The 17,379-nt window shown below is 51.8% G+C and overlaps 1 protein-coding gene across 1 annotated transcript; it reads right to left on the reverse strand.

Annotated features, from left to right (window-relative positions):
* Nucleotides 1-611: 611 nt before the first annotated feature.
* TRIM27 (tripartite motif containing 27) lies at nucleotides 612-16,838 on the reverse strand. The gene is made up of 8 exons (XM_025858518.2): nucleotides 16,152-16,838; nucleotides 14,888-14,983; nucleotides 12,330-12,560; nucleotides 7,036-7,058; nucleotides 5,189-5,304; nucleotides 5,026-5,058; nucleotides 3,828-3,854; nucleotides 612-2,217 (listed from the first exon to the last, which is right to left on the reverse strand). The coding sequence occupies exons 1-8, from the start codon at nucleotides 16,569-16,571 to the stop codon at nucleotides 1,622-1,624; spliced, it is 1,542 nt and encodes a 513-aa protein (XP_025714303.1). The 5' UTR covers nucleotides 16,572-16,838; the 3' UTR covers nucleotides 612-1,621.
* Between the last annotated feature and the right edge of the window lie 541 nt (nucleotides 16,839-17,379).

Raw genomic sequence — 17,379 nt, forward strand, 5'->3', positions numbered from 1 at the left:
AGTAGTATTTTACATACATACACCGTCTCCTCGTGGAAGCCCCTCTCTATAGGTCCTGGTTATGTTATTCCCTTTAACAGAATGAAGAGATGAATAAATTAGGACATGGTATCACCAATTCATGATCTTCAGCCATGGAACCTCAATGCTCTGTATAGGACGGAGTATAGACCATACAATCTTGTCTTCTGAGGCCATGTCCAGATGCAGCAAAGATCCAAATCCAAATCCAAAACAGCAACGAAGCTGTTCTCTCAGCCTGGTCTTGCCTCCTCGGCACGTGGCAGCCTTTGCACCCCCAGGGGCTTAGGCTGGTGGTCTGGGCCCTCTGATCTATGCCAAGCATTGCTGCATCATCCCACTGCCAGTGATAAAAAGGGACTTGAGAGAACCCTTTCCCGGTGAAATTGTGGATGGACAACACTACTTTCTCAACACCGTGAGACAGTGACATGGTACTGCAAAGTAGTTTTATCATCCAGTTTGAAGTACAATATTGGCCAGAACAGGATTCTGGACCCTTAACAGAAATCAACACCATCAACCAACCCCTTCAATCCCATTCCAACCTCTACGAACCCAATCCTACCAAGACCCAGAAAACAACAATGTAAACAACATCCATACTCACTTTATTTTCAAACAGAGGGTCATGTACCCAAAGGGAAGCAGGATTAAGAACCACTGTGGTCATCGGCCTTAGACTTCTGGCCCCAGAATGCCTCGTGACCCAGTGGCTATGGGGATGGAACTGCCCCTTGATGGTACACATATTAGAAAGGTCAATCCCCCCATTCCCCAAAGGAGATGGAGAAAAGGAGGCAAGAACTCAGTGAACCCCCGGAACACCGCCTCAGAATCATTCCAGGGACGGCGTATGACTGACCGTCAGCCCGCAAATGTGAGTGGGAGGGGGTCTAGGAACAACGGATGGTGCTGGCGGAAAATTATCCTGGATGCTGTGCACCCGACACCAGGATACACCTTTCATTAGAATGAAGGGAGCAGACAAAGCCCTCGGAAAAGACACAGAGGCAAAGAGCACATTGATTAGAACATTATCTCGTAACAGAGGTGGGGCCATTTCCCACCATTATTGTAGAATAACTGGAACTAATCAAAACACATATAGGCCTCTTTAATGGAATTAATAAAACTACGGCAGAATGGGAACTAGGGGTAGAGGTACTATTCCCAAAGGAAAAACCGGGTTAGAGGGAGCCATGCTGACAGGCCAGGTAGGTCCACTCCAAGTTCTTAGAAAGGAGCCCTGGTCCGGAAAACAGCAAACATCCACGATCACTACGTGGGGCTGAACCAGGGGGAGCCAGGCCGAGCCACAGTGAAGCATCCTGATGGCTCTCCAGGGGTTATCCCTACTCTTTATACCCCTCCAGTAATGTGTAAAACCGGAAGTGTGGCAACACCGGGTTTTTATTTCTGGGCAATCTGACAGTTTGCCTGGGAAGGGGAAGGAGAGTGGACACCCGTCTCCCACGGCAGCTCATGGGGAGTGGCAAGGACTTCCAGCCGTGACGAGCGGAAGGAGGCAAGGCAACAAGAGGCCTTATGCCTAGGGTGGGATTATGGCCAACAGCCCTCCTGGCCCAGGTTCACCTCCTCAAGGGGAGGTCTCCATGGAATGAGCATGACTGCCAACATGGCCAGAAAACCCATCGATGCCGCTCATGGGGCAGATGATGAGAGGGGCTGCGCTCTTCCCTCCCGAGTAACTCAGACTGAAGTAGGGCCGGACAGGCCCACAGAAGGTAGCGTGAGAGAAAGTAAAGGTGTGACACCTCTCTGTCACGTTGTAGAAGGAGACCTCGCCAGCATCATAGTCCAAGAAAATCCCCACCCGTTGGAGAGGGGTCCGCAGGGGGAGGGCAGTCATTGGGGAGGTAAGAGCCCAGTATTCTTTCCCATACCACAAGGACACTGCCCAGAATCCATTCTGGGGGGCCGAAGTGACTCCACCTTTTCTGCACACTGAGTCTTCACAGACACCTATGGTCCACTTGGCTTTATCTCCCACCTCTACCTCCCAGTAATGTCTCCCAGCGATGAAGCATGGAGAGCCCAAGACACAGGGAAAGAGATTGAACCGCTCGGGGTTGTCAGGCAGGTCCTGCTGGAGATAACTGTACCGCACTTGCCGCAGGTTGTCGGAGAGGATCAAGCTGGGGTAGGCTGTGTCTGGGTCCAGAGTCACATCCACTGCGGAGACACAGAGGGGACGGGGGGAGGGTCAGCCGAGGGCCAGGAGAGCACACCGGAGGACACCCAGCTCGTTCCTACCCCCCCCCCCGAGAACACAAGCATCCCACGAGAGGCTGCATTCATCTTACGGAATTCATCCTGCAGTTTACATTCCAAAAATCATTGTTTGGAATAGCTGATTACTTTCCTAAGCCAAGACATATCGAAGGTACTGAGATTTTACCTCCATTCCCTCTCTTTTAAACATCTTAAGCCACAGTATCCATTATAAACTGAATTCCCAACTTAAATTTTGGGGTTCTGGCTATGTGCATTGGGGACTGAAGCCTGTATCACTCTTCTGGGGGTGCCTGGGTGGTGCAGTCGGCGCAGGTCGTGATCTCAGGGTTGTGGGATCGGGGCCCCTGACAGGCTCTGTGCTCAGAGCGGTATCGGCCTGGGTTTCTCTCTCCCCCCTCCCTCCATGCGTGCAGGCACACTAACAAATAATCTTAAAAAGAACCACTCCTTTATGTCCTCCATTCCATGAGATCTTTACTCAGCTGTGCAAACCCCGTTCATCTTTTTCTAATGTCCCATGCGACACCCACGTCTTCCTCAAAAAGCCGCTGTTAACCAGCCATTCCACTCTCCCTCTCTCCTAAACCGGCAACTGCCACCCACGTCATGGGCTCGGGTGCTCAGTAGTACAACATCTTGCATCCGTGTGCTGCCTTCCGGCTTTAAAGCCCCGGTGTGATTCCCTCAGCTGCTGTTCAAGCCTTGCTCAGGAGGAAAACTCCCCAGCCTCTCCGGACCTCGGCTCAGGCAGGCTAAGTGACTCCCACAGGAGGGTCATGACGGGCAACCGTGGAGGTGGCCAAGAGCCCCGGGTACCAGGCTCGTGGTTCAACCATCCGTGCATAGCAGTCACTGAGCTGTCCCCCAGGTCATGGGTGTGCCTCATACCCCCAATCAGACACCACACTCCGAGCTCTCCTGTTCCCCCATAGAAGCCCGCACAACGTTAGACAGTGTAGGACTTATGCACGGTATCCAGCTAATACTTGCTGAAAGAACAAATATGGATCAGTGGCAGAAAGAACACCTGATGCACATCTCTCTTCACGGATGATTCCAACTAACGATGGGAAGTACACACCTGAGATTGAGTACCCCTGGGACCACAGATGCACCCGGTCTCCCGACCCTTCGGTGACGGTGACCATCAAGGGGAGCTTCGATTCCTGCCCCAACAGAGAGTGGATGACCCGAGATTCCTACACTCCCCAGCACTCAGAGGAAGAGGCGGGCCCCCTAACTTTCTGGAAGGATGACTGCTTTTTGCAGAGCACACACTGGGGACTGCAGCTTCTACTCAAGCACCTGAGCTTGATTTCCGCCTACTTCAAAGGTCATTGGCTTCAGCTCTGAGGCATTGTGGGAGGCAAAGATATTGTAAACATATAGAAACAATCAATGGTTTTTTTTGTGGTTGCTGTTTATGACTTTGATACACGTAATCTAAAGAACCCCAATTCAGGCAATTTCCAAAATCATTCACAACAGTAGTTAAGTCTTTAGGACTTTTCCTCCTGTTTCCACATGGTTTTGTCTCCATCACCTACCTGAGTATAACTGAGCTTCTCTCAATTCTGAAAGAACAAAAGAGAAGAAGTTAGGATGTGTGAGTATTTCCAAGGACTACCTAACTGAAGGAGCTCCCGTTAGAGTTCCCATAGGCTACGGTCGCATTAGACAGCCCGGAACTGCCGTTGTCAGTCTTGTGCTGACTTTATGCACCATCTGACTCCATCGCTCAACCAAGAGCCCTAAAGGAACAGGGACAGCCCTGCAGGGGGAAACACGGTTCCAAGTCCACGTCATACGCAACTCTCGGCTTTCATAAGCCACCTCTGTTCTAGAGGCTGGGTGGATCAACTGGGAGATGCCCACTGCCATGCTGGGGCAAACAAGACCACTCCAGAGGCACTTAAACAGTGGACAAAGCATGTTCACAAATAAGCTCTCACGAGCCTTTTAAGTGACAGGGGAGGAGAAATCAATGAGAGCCTGATCAAGGAGTCATGCCTTCCGGTGTCGCCCACGGTGTCTAGTGCAGTTTGTCCCTATTTGTTTGATGGTGGAAGACATTCGAGTGTCCCCTACATATGTATCTGAAGAGATAAAGTGCAAACAAGGTCTTAGGATACATCACACATGAAATCACCAGAGATTGTGGGGATTTGTGATGTGTAACAATTAAGAAAAGGGTTTACCTACATACAGAGGTTTCAGATCCTACTAGACTGTCCAGGAATTTTAGCACTTAGGATAGAGCCAACTCCTAACCGAATGTGGCTCATGAACAGAAAATTTCACACGTAGAAGGGCTTCCCTTGAATACCTAAACCTCATAAGGTTTAGGTATTTACCTAATAAGCGCTGCTTGATCCCCCTGTCCCGACTGGCACCAAATGCCCACGAGCAGGAGGAGCTCAGCAAATCATAACTTTAAATACCGGCTCAAGTGAAATGCAGCTAGGATAGTTTCTGTTCATTCTTTATTCTGGATTAATTCATTTTTAGACTGCCTGATTTTCACCCCCCATCAAAATAGACTGAAAGCTGAGTGCATATAAAGGACTTCATATTCAAAGAAGAGGCTATTAACTGAAACAATTAAAGCAAAAGGAAGATGCAGAAGATCCGAGGAGGCTGGCCAGTGAGTGTCAACCCCCCTCACACTTCCCCCCACTTTTAAAGGAGATGTCCATCTTCCCAGGAAACTTCAACATCAAAAGCCCAGTAAATACATGAATTTACCTTGGATTTTCTCCATATCTGACTGCATTTTTTCTAAGGAGAGAAAAGACGACCATCAGTTTGCATCCCACATCTGGCTGGAAAATATATACCCCTCTCAGTCAAGACACAGATATTCAGAGCATGAATGCATTTCCCCTGATGGACCCTCTCCTCACATTACCTGTGAACTGCTTCAGGCTCTCGGTCAAGAATAGACATTTTTGTGCAAAAATGTGGATTTTCTCTTGCAGATCTGGAGGTGTGATCCAGGGCTCAGGGATCCTGATTCTTTCAGCTCTAAGTTTAAAAAAAAAAAAAAAAATGAGTAACTCCCTCCCCCACCCCCACACCTGGAGGGGCCCAGACAAAGCCCGGGTTAGACTGACTGGCGGGTCCTTATATAAGCAGCCACCACACTTCTCTCCGTCCTCCTAGACTGTCATCCTCTAGACAAGAGCGGAGAAACATCTTACTCATTTTCATTCCCCCCATAGCACCTAGCTCATGGATTTTCAAATGGCCTGTCCTCAAAAAGGTTTACTGAATTAAACTGAACATAAGGCTGACCTTGCCAGAAAGCACTAGATTCCTAGACAAAGTCCTGGAGATTCATGGTGGGCAACAACCCAGAGCCCTCGGGTTCCCAAATGGGGTGAGAAGCCCTCCAGACAGGTACCCGCCCTGCTCAGGGGGTCCATGGCAAAAACCGATTGCCGGCTGCCTCCCCAATACCCCATTTCCCATCTTCCAAGTTATATGGGGTTCGTGGCTGCCCAGTCTAGATGGGACCTTGTGACCGAGTTCTGGCCAATAAGAGGTAAGGAGTGTCTCGTGGTAATTTGAGAAGCCTGCTTAAAAAGGAGTGTGCTGTGATTTACCGCCCCCGCCCCGGGCTGGCTGAACGATCTCAGACTGCCAGATCGACGACCAGGACTCAGGGACGGCAGGAGAGTGAACAGAAGGAGACCAGCAGCCCAGCCCAGGGCTACCTACCTGCACATTTCCTATATGGCAACAATGTCTTAAATTACGTGTAAGCCTTAAGCCAATGAAATTTTGGGTTTCCTCTCTCATATAGCCAAACCCAAGCATTAATGTCACAAAGTGCGAGGCTCTGAAGATCTAGCTCCCTGTGCTGGACCAGAACGAGACTGGCATTGAAAAGCAAAGGTAACAAGTCAGGGCAGTAATCGCTGGGGCCATCAGGCTGGGACTGGACACGTTCTAACCCCTCTCCCTCAAACCCCTCAATTTTACCAACATAATCTACCCACATGGCACTCCCAGCCGACCCAACCCATCTACAAGGCCCTGCCCCAGCCCTGCAAAGGTTCCCACACAGCCCGGCTGCATTCCTCTGGAGGGTTTTCACCATTCGGTATCTGCACCAGCTTCAAAGTTCAGCTCCTTCAAAGTCAGTCTCTGCCCTGTGGGCTCTCCTGCACAAAGAGCATGTTCCCAAGGCCGACCCTGCCTGCCCTCACGTCTGCCCTGCAACACAAGCGAGCCTTGCCATCTGCCCACTTAGAGGTCTCCCTGCTCCCAGAGCTTCTCCTCACCCCCCACCTGATGACACAGCCGAGCAATAATGAGGACGAGAGCCAGAATCCAGGTAACCCAGCACTAATTCTGTAACTCTGAGCCAGTCACACTCTTCTGAGGCCATATTTTCCCCTTTACGGAATTAGGGGGCAGTAGCGGGAGGACTCGGAAACCCTGAAGCAGCAATGACCACAAGAAACCGTGCACTTCGCCCAGGTGTGTGTGAGCCTTCACTCTCCATGGACACATCCTCACAAACCATGGTAGCCCCATCCTACCCTCACCCTCCCAATTTGCCAGTAATTCCTGAGCTTTACTGAGAACAGGTCCATCTAGCTCTTTGCACACAAGTGACTTGTTCACAGACGGGCAGGGTATGTGTCACTCTAGTAAGATGTCCTTCTCAGGGCTCCTTCCAGGATTTATGAGCACAAGGGAAACATCCTCCTGCACTTGATTTAACACTGGGGAGGGAGAACACGGTACCTGCTCAATGTGTCCCCGATGTCCTACAAGAGAAAAGAAAAGGGTAACCATGAGAAGTCGTAGAAGTTGTAACTTCAGTCTTCTTTCAGATGTTTGCTGAAAACCCAGCTACTGGGTGGCCCTCCTGCGAGAAGCCAGGGAGACAAGCAACAGGACTCACAGTCAAGGAGCCAAAAATCTGGGACGCACGCTATTCCTACCCAGCCTTTCCTACGTCCCGCTCCTGCCCTACTGGCCAAGGATCTCACGACTTCAAATTTCCTAACAAGTACCCCACCCTTGGACCACAACTGCCTACTTGTCCTGCTTGCTTTGACTTTTTATTGTGAAGTAATTTCAAATACGCAGAAAAGCTGCTAGCACAGAGCTCCTGTATACTCCTTCCCAGACTTACCAGATTATTATAACCACGTTTATATTCAGAACCATTTGAGAGATCACTCTTCCCATTATATAATGTATCTTTGCCCCCTCAGACTTCTGTATTTCCTAAGGGCAAGTACATTTTCTTACACAACTACGGTCCAGTTATCAAATCCAGGAAAAGGAACATTGATCTAATGATCAATAAATCAATGATCTAAATGAACCTTTCTCTAACCCACAGCCATAGTCTAGTTTAACCAATAAAGTTACTTGCAGCTACCCACCTCCCCGCTCAGTAGTCCATGACCATTCTCCACACTGAGCTATCACCACACGTATCTGGAATCGTTCCTTAGCACTGATTTCTTTCGTGGCACTGACGTTGGTTTAACACAGGCTATTCATTCTCCAGGAGGCCATCCCTCCTTTGGAGTTTGTCAGCCATTCCCCTCATGATTAAGTCCAGGCTGTATCATCTTTGACTAGTGTATGGTATGTCCTTCTAAAGGTACATGATACTCACTTGCCCCTTACTGGCCATATTTGGATCACTGAATAGCTACTATCTTTCCTTTTGTAACTAATAAGCAATCTAAAAATGATACTTCGAAATTATGTTAATACTCTAATCCTTACCAAACTTCCTCCCTTAGATTTAGTATCCATTCATAATTACTGTCTGAATTAGCTTTTACTACGATGAAAAGGGTCCTCGGCTAGCTTCAAAATTCCTTCTATGTTACTTAGTCAACGTTTTACCACAAGGAGTAATTTCCCCATATATTATCAGTATGGACTCATATATTCTTATTTTATTTAATAGGTTATAACCCATCACTGTTCTTATTTATTTTGGTGCTCAAAAAGTCTGAAAGTGGGGCGCCTGGGTGGCTCAGTCGGTTAAGCGTCTGCCTTCAGCTCAGGTCATGATCCCAGGGTCCTGGGATCGAGTCCCACATCGGGCTCCGTGCTCAGCTCGCTAGTGATCTCTGTGACTATCTCCGCCTCTCTCTAACAAATAAATAAAATCTTAAAAAAAGTCTGAAACTTGGCCAGAGAGTCTCTGTCACTTTTTAATCCTATCCTTTCCCACCCCATTTTCCCCATTCCCATCTGGTTTACGCCTCCACTGTTTCCTCTGCAAAAATAAGCAGATACATGATGTTCCAATTATCTTTTTTTCTTACAAAAAAGTAGCACAGTCCATATTTTGCACTATGATTTTCACTTAACAATACATTCCCGGAAACCACTCTTATCAGTTCACAGTATCTTCCTTACTCTTTTGTACAGCTGCATATTTAGTCCATGGTACACACACACATAGTTGATTCAACCACTCTTCTTGGTTTGGAAGATGGGTTTTTCCCAATATTTTGCAATTACAAACAATGTTACATCAAGTAACCTTGTATGTATGTATTTTTGTACATATTTTCATATCGTCAAGGTAAATTCCTGAAAGGACTCTTGGTCAAATTCTAACTGCATGTATACTTTTGTTAAATGCTGCCAAAACAATGTCTTCTCACCAGCATATGAGATTCACTCTCTCACATCCTTGCTAACAGTATACTGAATTAAGACAACTTTGCTATTCTAACGGGGGAGAAAAGGTATTATAGTATAGTATGTTTTTTAATTTGCATCTTATTAAAAGTACAGAACACATTTTCACAAGTTCATGGTCCAATTTTACTTTTCTTTTGCAAATTGCCTGTTCATATCTTTTGCTCATTTTTCTATAGAACTTGTCTTCAACCCCCCTCAATTTTTTGAACGTTCTTTATATACTATTTCTATTATCCCTATTTGTGATATTTGCTGCGCTTTTCTTTCAATTTGGCACTAGTCTTTTGAAGACTTATTTATTTATTATTTTAGCGAGAGAGAATGTGCATGGGAGCAGAGGGAGAGGGAGAATCTCAAGCAGACTCCCCACTGAGCACAGAGCCTGATGCGGGGCTCGATTCTAGGACCCTGAGATCATGACTTGAGCCAAAATCAAGAGTCAGATGCTCAACCGACTGAGCCCCCCAGGCAGCCCATGACACTGGTCTTCTGAATGGTTACAGTGTCTGTGTGTTTTTCCGTTGTGCGATTACCAGCTGTCTTAGTTACACAGGCATTATAGTAAAGGCTTGTAATTGTTTTTATCTAACTACACTGGTTAAAACCTCCAGTACAACGTTAAATAGGGGTAGGGAACAGTGGGCAGTGGAGACAAAGCAAATGTCCGTCAGCTCATGAATGCAACACAGGGAAACAGCATGTGGTGTTTATCCATACAACGGAATATTAGCCAGCCGTAAAAAGAAGAGAAATACTGATCCGCGCTAAAAGACAGATGAACCTTGAAAAAAGTATATGGAGTGAAAGAAATTGACACAAGAGGCCACATATTATAGGCAAACCCCCAGAGACACACAGCAGATTGATGGCCGCCAGTCGGTGGAAAGGAATAAGTGACCATTGAATGGATACAAGGTTTCCTTTTGCGGTGAGGACGGTGTTCCGGAACCACACAGTTGTGAGGACTGAACACTTACTTGCTTACTTACCAAATGCAACTGAGTTGTACACTTTGAAATGGCCGAAATGATGGAGCTGATGCTATATATGTTTTATCACCATAACAGAACAAACCAAACCCTCAACTCCATCTTATAAAGCCCTAATCTGGGATGCACCTCACTATCTATTTTCCCTATGTCTGCACCAGAGCAGTCATGGGCTCAGGAAGCAAAGCTGAAGAGAAAGTCACACAAGGCAGACTGGCCCCAGTACAAACTGACGGTCACCCACCAAGTAATCCTCCTGTGTCTCACAGACCACCTGGTTTTCCCATATTCGGAAACAGTAATTTCAAAACTGGCCCGTATTCTTCAAAGCTAATGTTTTCCCTAACTCCTGCCCAACAGCAGCAGGGGATCCTGCTTTCTCACGTCAAGAGAATAGAAACCGCTGGATTTCGGCTACCAAACCTCAACCTGCCTGCATCCACCTCCCCGACCCTCCCTTCCTCCCCAAACTACCTCCTACACATGTGCCTTCGTCCCCTTGCCTTGTCTTCTCAGGCACGGAAAGAGCGGTAAGTCCATCAATCTTACAGCTTCGGTGATTCTCCTCACCCGCATCCTTACAACAGACTCTCCTCCTGCATATTCTTTTCCAGAATGTTCAGCTCGTTTCTTTAAGCATTCCCTCCTCATGAAGCCCCACAATCCCACCTCACCTCTGAGCATTTTCTTACCTCTCCTCATGGTCTGCCTCCTTGACAGTCAACTCCTCCTGCAGTGGCCGCTCACCCAGCCAGTCCCCACTCTCCCTAACGTGGCTCCTGCCCGAACTGCTCACCGCCGGCAGTCCTATCTGAGGGCGTCAGTGATGCCCACAGCTTTAAACCAAATGGATGTCGGCCCTCAACTGCATGAGACTCTGCTGTCCACTCCCTCTTTTCTGGTCACACTCTGCTTCTCTGATCAAGTGTTCCTGTTGCAAACTCTTCCTTTTCTCCCTGGCAGTTAAATATTGGTGTTTGTTAAGGTTCCAGGCTAGGCTTCTTATGAGTCTAAAGCAGGAGTCAATAAACTTTTTCTTAAAGGCTAGACAGTACATATTTTGGGTTTTGTGAGCCATGCATTGTCCTGCAGTTGCAACTCTGCTCTACAGTGCCAGTAGAAAGTAACCACGCGCGGTTCATAACGGTATGCGTATGGCTGAGTGCCAATAAAATGGACGGACGATGGAGCTTGAGTTTTATATAATTTCACATCCTCGAAATAAAATTCTGATTTTTCCAATCATTTAAAACCGTAAAAACCAGAGGCGCCTGGGTGGCTCAGTTGGTTAAGCGTCTACCTTCGGCTCAGGTCATGATCCCAGGGTCCTGGGATCGAGTCCCGCATCAGGGAGCCTGCTTCTCCCCTCTGCTGTTCCCCCTGCTTGTGCGCTCTTTCTCTCTCTCAAAGAAATAAAATCTAAATAAATACATAAATCTGTAAAAACCAGGGGTGCCTGGGTGGCTCAGTCATTTAAGCGTCCAACTCCTGATTTCAGCATCAGGTCCTGATCTCAGGGTGGTGAGATCGAGCCCCCAGTCGGGCTCTGCACTGACTGTGGAGCCTGCTTAAGAAGCTCTCTTCCCCTCTCCCTCTGCCCCTTCCCCACTAAAAAACAAACAACAAAAATACCAAGAAAACAAAGAAACAAAAAAAACCCAGAAAAACTCCCCCAAAGCCGTCAAAGCCGTCAAAACCAGGCTTAGCCTGCAGGACATACAAAAGCAGGTGGTGGGGCAGTTTGCTGACCCCTACCCTGTGCCATCAGCCCTTTTAACGGCATTTATCAGCGCCCGTTGTCCCCGCGGTTCACTTCTTCAACTGTCTGCCCTGGACATTAGAATATAAATTTCAGGAGAGCTTCTTCACCATTTAATCCCAGTGCCTGGAACAGTGCCCGACTCAGGACAGACAGTTCGTATACAGTGAACGCACAACAGCTCACTTCCTGTGGTCAGCCGTGTCACCTGCGGGACACCAAGCTGAAATCACGGGACCGCTCGGGCCAACCGCTCCTGCTCAAGTGCTCCCTGTTTTGTGGCTGGGCCAACACGCACACAGACGGCAGTCTTTAAGTGGCACGGGGCCGAACCCCTCATTCCATGGGGTCGCTGAGGCCCGGGGAGGTCAAGAGCCTTGTGTGTGACCAGACCACGTGGCGCAGGACGGGCCTGGGCCCTAGGACCTCCTTCTGCCCTTTCTGTGAGACGGTGCAACTGCCCGGTCCCAGTTGTGTTGGCCAGAGCCCCCGGGAGGCGTGCTTCCCTTGGCAGGCCCAGACAGCTGAGCCAGGGCAGCAGGGCCCCCCGAGGTACGGCCAGAGAGAAGGAAGGCGCAGGGTCGGGTGCGGGGGGGCTCCCAGCCTACCTGCAGGAGCTCCCTGGTGGGTTGTTGTTGCTTCTCTTCCAGCTGGGCGATCAGGCCGCTCAGGTGGGAGATGTTGCAGGAGAACTGGGCGACAGCGCCATTGATGCTGTTGTAGATGGCCAGATCCAGCTCCTCGAGGCGGGCCAGGAGGCGGTACTCATGCTCCTTCAAGGAGTGATAGAGCTGCTCGAACTCCCAGACAATCTTCTCCCTCTCCATCTGGGTCAGGCTCTGTGCCGGAGACAGGGACGGGCACTGAAGGGGGAAAGGCTCCCTCCTAGAGCCCTCTGCGTCTCCCCCCGCCGCCCCCCGCACCTTCTCCACCCGCTCGTGCTGTCAGGCTTTACCGACTGGACACTCAGCGCTGAGAGGTGAGTTACCCCGGGGATAACAAAGAACTCCGTCCTGGGTGAGTAAGCACGGACAGTGCGAGGACAGGGCGGCCTGCCCTGGGGGCAGCTGGTCCAGCCTTCCCGGGGGCACCGCGGACACAGGCGTGTGGGAGAACAGGAGTGCCCCCTGCGCTCAGAGAGCAGACAGGCTTTCCTGGCAGGAGGAATGACGCTGGCAAGGAGACAGGGCCGCAACAAGTCTGTCCCGCAGAGCCCCTGAGCGCAGAGGGGAAGCCAGAAAACGTAAGAGGGCAGAACAGACCTCGTCTGGCAGGCCGAGTGGGGCAACACTTTGTTGCAACTGGGAGCCATGAAAGGCAGCCAGGGAAGGGAGGGGTGGGCCATATGCCACACGGGGCCAGACTGGAACACTCAATCCTCGCACCATGGCCGGGACCGCGTCCCTGAGGCCCTTCCCGTGTGGCCCGTGCTGGCTTCTGGCCTCTGAGAGTGTTCCTCAACTACCCTCTCCTCATGGTCTGTGGGTGTGGTTCCCTCTGGGCGCAAATTTGTTTCCAAAGCTAGTCTGCCCTTCCTTCCCCATCCCTCTCCCACTGACAGGGCTCTACGGCTCTACGGCTCTACGGCTCTACGGCTCTGGCTCCGGCTCCGTGCTCAACAAAGGGTCAGCAACAACCTTTGCTTACTCCTGGGGAATGTAGTTTTACTGGGGCACGGCCACACCCATCATTCACATCTTGTATTTAGCTGCCTTTGAGCTATGACAACAGAGTTGAGTGGTTGTGACAGAGCCGATGTGGCCCACAGAGCCAAAAATCCTGTCCAGTCCTTTACGGAAGACACCTGTTCTCCACTCCCCTCCTCCTGAGAATCTTCCCCCCATGAATCGTCCCTCACTCCGCCCTTCCTAAGCACTCACTGGGCTGCACACACCTTCGTTCCAAATCCTTTTGGTAAAGTCATAGCTCTCCTTAGCTAAAGTCCTTCAAAGACATAAGTGATACAATGTAACCTTAGAAATGGAACATTAAAGCTGAAAGAGACCTTAAGGAGCAACTGATTCTGTGCTTCTGGAAGGGGCTGCCCCAGGCGCGCTGGTGGCGGGACAATTGTGTCCAGCATGGGACGCCCTTGCAGGGCAGGACATTCAGCATCTCTGCCCTCCCCTCCCCAGGCACTCAGTTCCTCAAGTGACAACCAAAGGAACACCCACACACCACAGGAGGGAAGGAGAGGGCAGCCTTGCTGAAAAACCACAGGTCGAGCCCAACGTGCCCATTTCACAGAGGAGGAAACAAGCCAGAGACGGTGTATCACTCTCCCCGTCCATCCAGCTGGCTAGTGTCAGAGCCGAGAAGTACGTCCAAGTGTCTTGATTCTCAGAGAAAGGCTTTTTCTCCTCTGACAGTCCTCCCACAGAGGACACAACGGTTGTGTGCACGGGGATTCCACTCAGGCACATCAGATTATCTGTCCGTCAGCCCTGCTTTCAAGCTAGGGGAGCTGAGGTCTCAGGGGAGGTGTGCGGGCAGAACAAATGGTGGTACCTGAAGACATCAGGAGAATAAGTTCCCTGCCCAAGAGTTCCTTACTACCCCCTGGCCATGACTGACAAAATTTCACAAGATGCTGCTAGACAATGCCAGTCTAAGAGTTTGCTTTTCAGATGCAGGCACCTCTTGGGAATTTCTCTGATTTTATTTACTGTTAAAAAAAATTGCTTGAGCACCTATGTGGTGGATATATGTTATAAAAGTCTCTGTACTTTTTGTTTTGTTTTTTTCTGGTTGTCAAAACAACAGCCCCAAATATCCCTATCACAAATGAGCACATCAGTCTCTTGCTCAACCACTGTCAGCATCCATCTGCAGAATGTCACCAAAGGAGGCTAACCATGCCCAAGACCCTCACCCACATCAGCGGTGTCAAGGATCCACCCTGATCTATACAAGACTAGCAGGCTAAACGTTTGATAGGTCAGATCCCCAGCGGTTCCAACGTCAGCTCTTCTATCCCTTCCCCCCAGCCTTGTGAAATCCCTTGTTTCTCCAGGTGAGTTCCCCACTGCCATCTGGGGTTGTTTCACCCACACCTGGAAGTTCCGGGTGACCTGACTGGCTAAGGTTAAGGGAAGTAACACCAGCCTTACAAAACACAGAGTGGCTAACAGAAGCGATACTCTCTGTGAATTCCAAAAACCCTTACCAAGAGTTCAGCCCGCGCTTGCTCTCCCTGCGCCCGGCGCCTCTTCTTCAAGTCCTTCACTCTTTTCAGGTGGTCCAGCTGGTTCTGGATTTGCTCCTGAGAAAAGCAAACACAGGTGTACAGTTCAAGATTAGGCAGACCTCAGCATCAGCATGGCTAATGTGTTTATCCCACGGAGCCCGCGTTCCCTGCTCAGAGCCGGTCCTGGGACTTGCGGACATCCGCAGGGCACAGGGGGTCTTGCACACTCTCCTTGGCAGTCTGTGTGTAGCTCGAACTGGTGGGTCACCTGCCTATCCCTGGAAGGGTACTGCAGGGCTCAGTGGAAAGGGGAGTGGCCTACGAGGCTTAGAGTTGGGCTGTGACTCCACAGAAGCATAGAGAGAAAATGCTGTGACCCCTCATTTTCCTCAAAGGCGGCATGGAAACACCACCTTCCCAACCTACTCCAGAGTTATTCCAGCGTAAAATGATACATCCGGAAGTGCCATGAATGCTAAGTGATTAATTATGCACGAATGTACCCACATTTAAACGTCACTGGGCACCTTTCTGTCCTGCAACCCTCCAACACAGAACACAACACAGCGCACGCGTTCCTCCCAAGCTGCCTAACAACTGTTCCCGTCAGCACTTCGCTTCCATGTCACTGTTTGGCTGTGCGGTCTGCAGATTCCACCGTTCACAAAGGGCTACCCGCTCCTTTTATTTCGTTTAATCTTCATGGTAACTGTGTGATCTGGAGTCTCACGGCGGTTAAATGACTTCAGCAGGAAAGAGCTGCTCTTTTCCGTGAGCTTCTAGAACAGGACGGAGCACAGGCAAGTGCCGGGGAAACGCTTGCAGACTCCGCGATGGGCACCTGCCTGGCGCGCACACAGCCAGTCAACGTCCGTGTGTGTTTTGCGTGAGATCATCTGTGATCCGACAGGCGCACGAGCGTGGCGATGTGTGCTGGTTTTACGCACATCCTTTCCACCGTCAAGGGAGGGAGGGGTCTCCGCGTGTAAGGTGCCCGGGAGCCGGCAGACACCGGGGCACCTGGGGTGGACGGGTGGGGGTAGGGACACCTCTGGCTTCCTCAGCAGCTACAGGTTCTCCCAAATCTGAGTGCCGAGGCTCTGGAGCGGACGGAGAGGAAGTGACGGCTGGGAAGCACACGTCCGGCTCAGCCATTTTCTAGGCGGAAAAGAGGAAGCCCCTGGGCTCTCTCCCCCCTTTGTCCGCCGGCGCTGCCGCCCCTCCCGCGCCGCGCGGCCCTCACCTTGAAGCCGTCCACCGCCTCCTCGAGCGGCAGCACGCTGTGGCCGCGGTGCTCGCGGGAGCGGTCGCACACCACGCAGATGGGCATCTGGTCCTGCTCGCAGTACAGCTTCAGCGGCTCGCGGTGCTTCTCGCACACGCCCATCTCGCCCCCGGGCCCCGACGGCCGCTCGGTGCGCAGCTGCTTCACCAGCTGGGTCACGTTGGCCAGGTGCCGGTTGGGCCGCAGGTGCCGCTGCGGGAAGGTCTCCCGGCACTGCGGACACGACACGTTGGTCTCCGCCGCGCCCCAGCAGCGGGTGAGACACGCGCAACAGATGTTGTGGCCGCAGTCGAGCATCATGGGCTCGGCAAAGTACTGCAGGCACACGGGGCAGGTGGTCTCCTGCTGCAAGCACTCGGCCACGCTCCCGGAGGCCATGGCGCGGGCCCGCGGGGGCGCACGGGCATGGGCCCCGGCGCCCAGCTCTGCGCGGAGCCCAACTCTACCGCGCGCCCTCCCGCTCGCCGCTTCCGGGCGGCGCGGGGAGGCGGGCGGGCGGAGGGCGGCGCCTCCCGGCCCGGATCTCGGACGCGCGCGCGGGCCCCCGCGTGTCTCGGCCCTCCCTGCGCCGCGGCGCCCCGCCGAGCGGGCGTGGGGGCGGGTCCCGGGGACCAGCGGAGCCCCGCTGCGGCGCGAGGTGGGCGGCCGAGGGGCGCCACCGGCCGCACTCGCGGGGCCGGCGCTCGCGGCGCGCAGGACAACGTGGCCGCGTCCGAGCGGATCCCGGCGCGAGCGGAAGGGGCGGCCCCGGGGCGGGGCTTGGCGCGGGCGCCCCTCGCGACGCGCTTTCGCGGCCTCGGGTGCGCACAGTTCCTCTCGTAGCGACCGGGGAGCCCCGCCACCGCCCGGGGCGCGACGCGCGGGGGCGCGCTCCTCGGGGCCCGGTGACCGCGGCCGGGACGCCGTAACCCCGCCTGCGCGCTGCGGGCCCCGCGCCGAGCTCCCGCGGCCTGGGCCTGGACCCCCGAGGCTTTTGTTGGGTGTCCTGCCGGGCGCCCAGGCCTCGGCGCCGGTGCCACAGAGTGCGGGCTTGATGTGGGTGCGGGGGGAGGAGACGCCTGGCCTCCCCAGGAGGCCGGAGGATGGGAGTAGCCGGCTGAGTTGCACCATTCAGCAACCCTCCTTGCACTCGCAATTTTGTTTTTAAAAAGAAAGTCTTAATTATCTGATGGCAACATTTCTGCAA

Source organism: Callorhinus ursinus, unplaced genomic scaffold, assembly GCF_003265705.2.
Source record: "Callorhinus ursinus isolate GAN/ISIS: 27379988/994484 unplaced genomic scaffold, GSC_fseal_2.0 scaffold109, whole genome shotgun sequence".
NCBI classification, from domain to species: domain Eukaryota; kingdom Metazoa; phylum Chordata; class Mammalia; order Carnivora; family Otariidae; genus Callorhinus; species Callorhinus ursinus.

Excerpts from the sequence above, each read along its gene's own strand:
- TRIM27 (XM_025858518.2), bottom strand. The coding sequence starts at position 16,571 with ATGGCCTCCGGGAGCGTGGCCGAGTGCTTGCAGCAGGAGACCACCTGC. Across the intron at positions 5,305-7,035 it reads ATCGGGGACACATTGAGCAG|AGCTGAAAGAATCAGGATCC; the intron begins GTACCGTGTTCT and ends TTTTAAACTTAG. Across the intron at positions 2,218-3,827 it reads AGAAGCTCAGTTATACTCAG|TGGATGTGACTCTGGACCCA; the intron begins GTAGGTGATGGA and ends GTGTCTCCGCAG.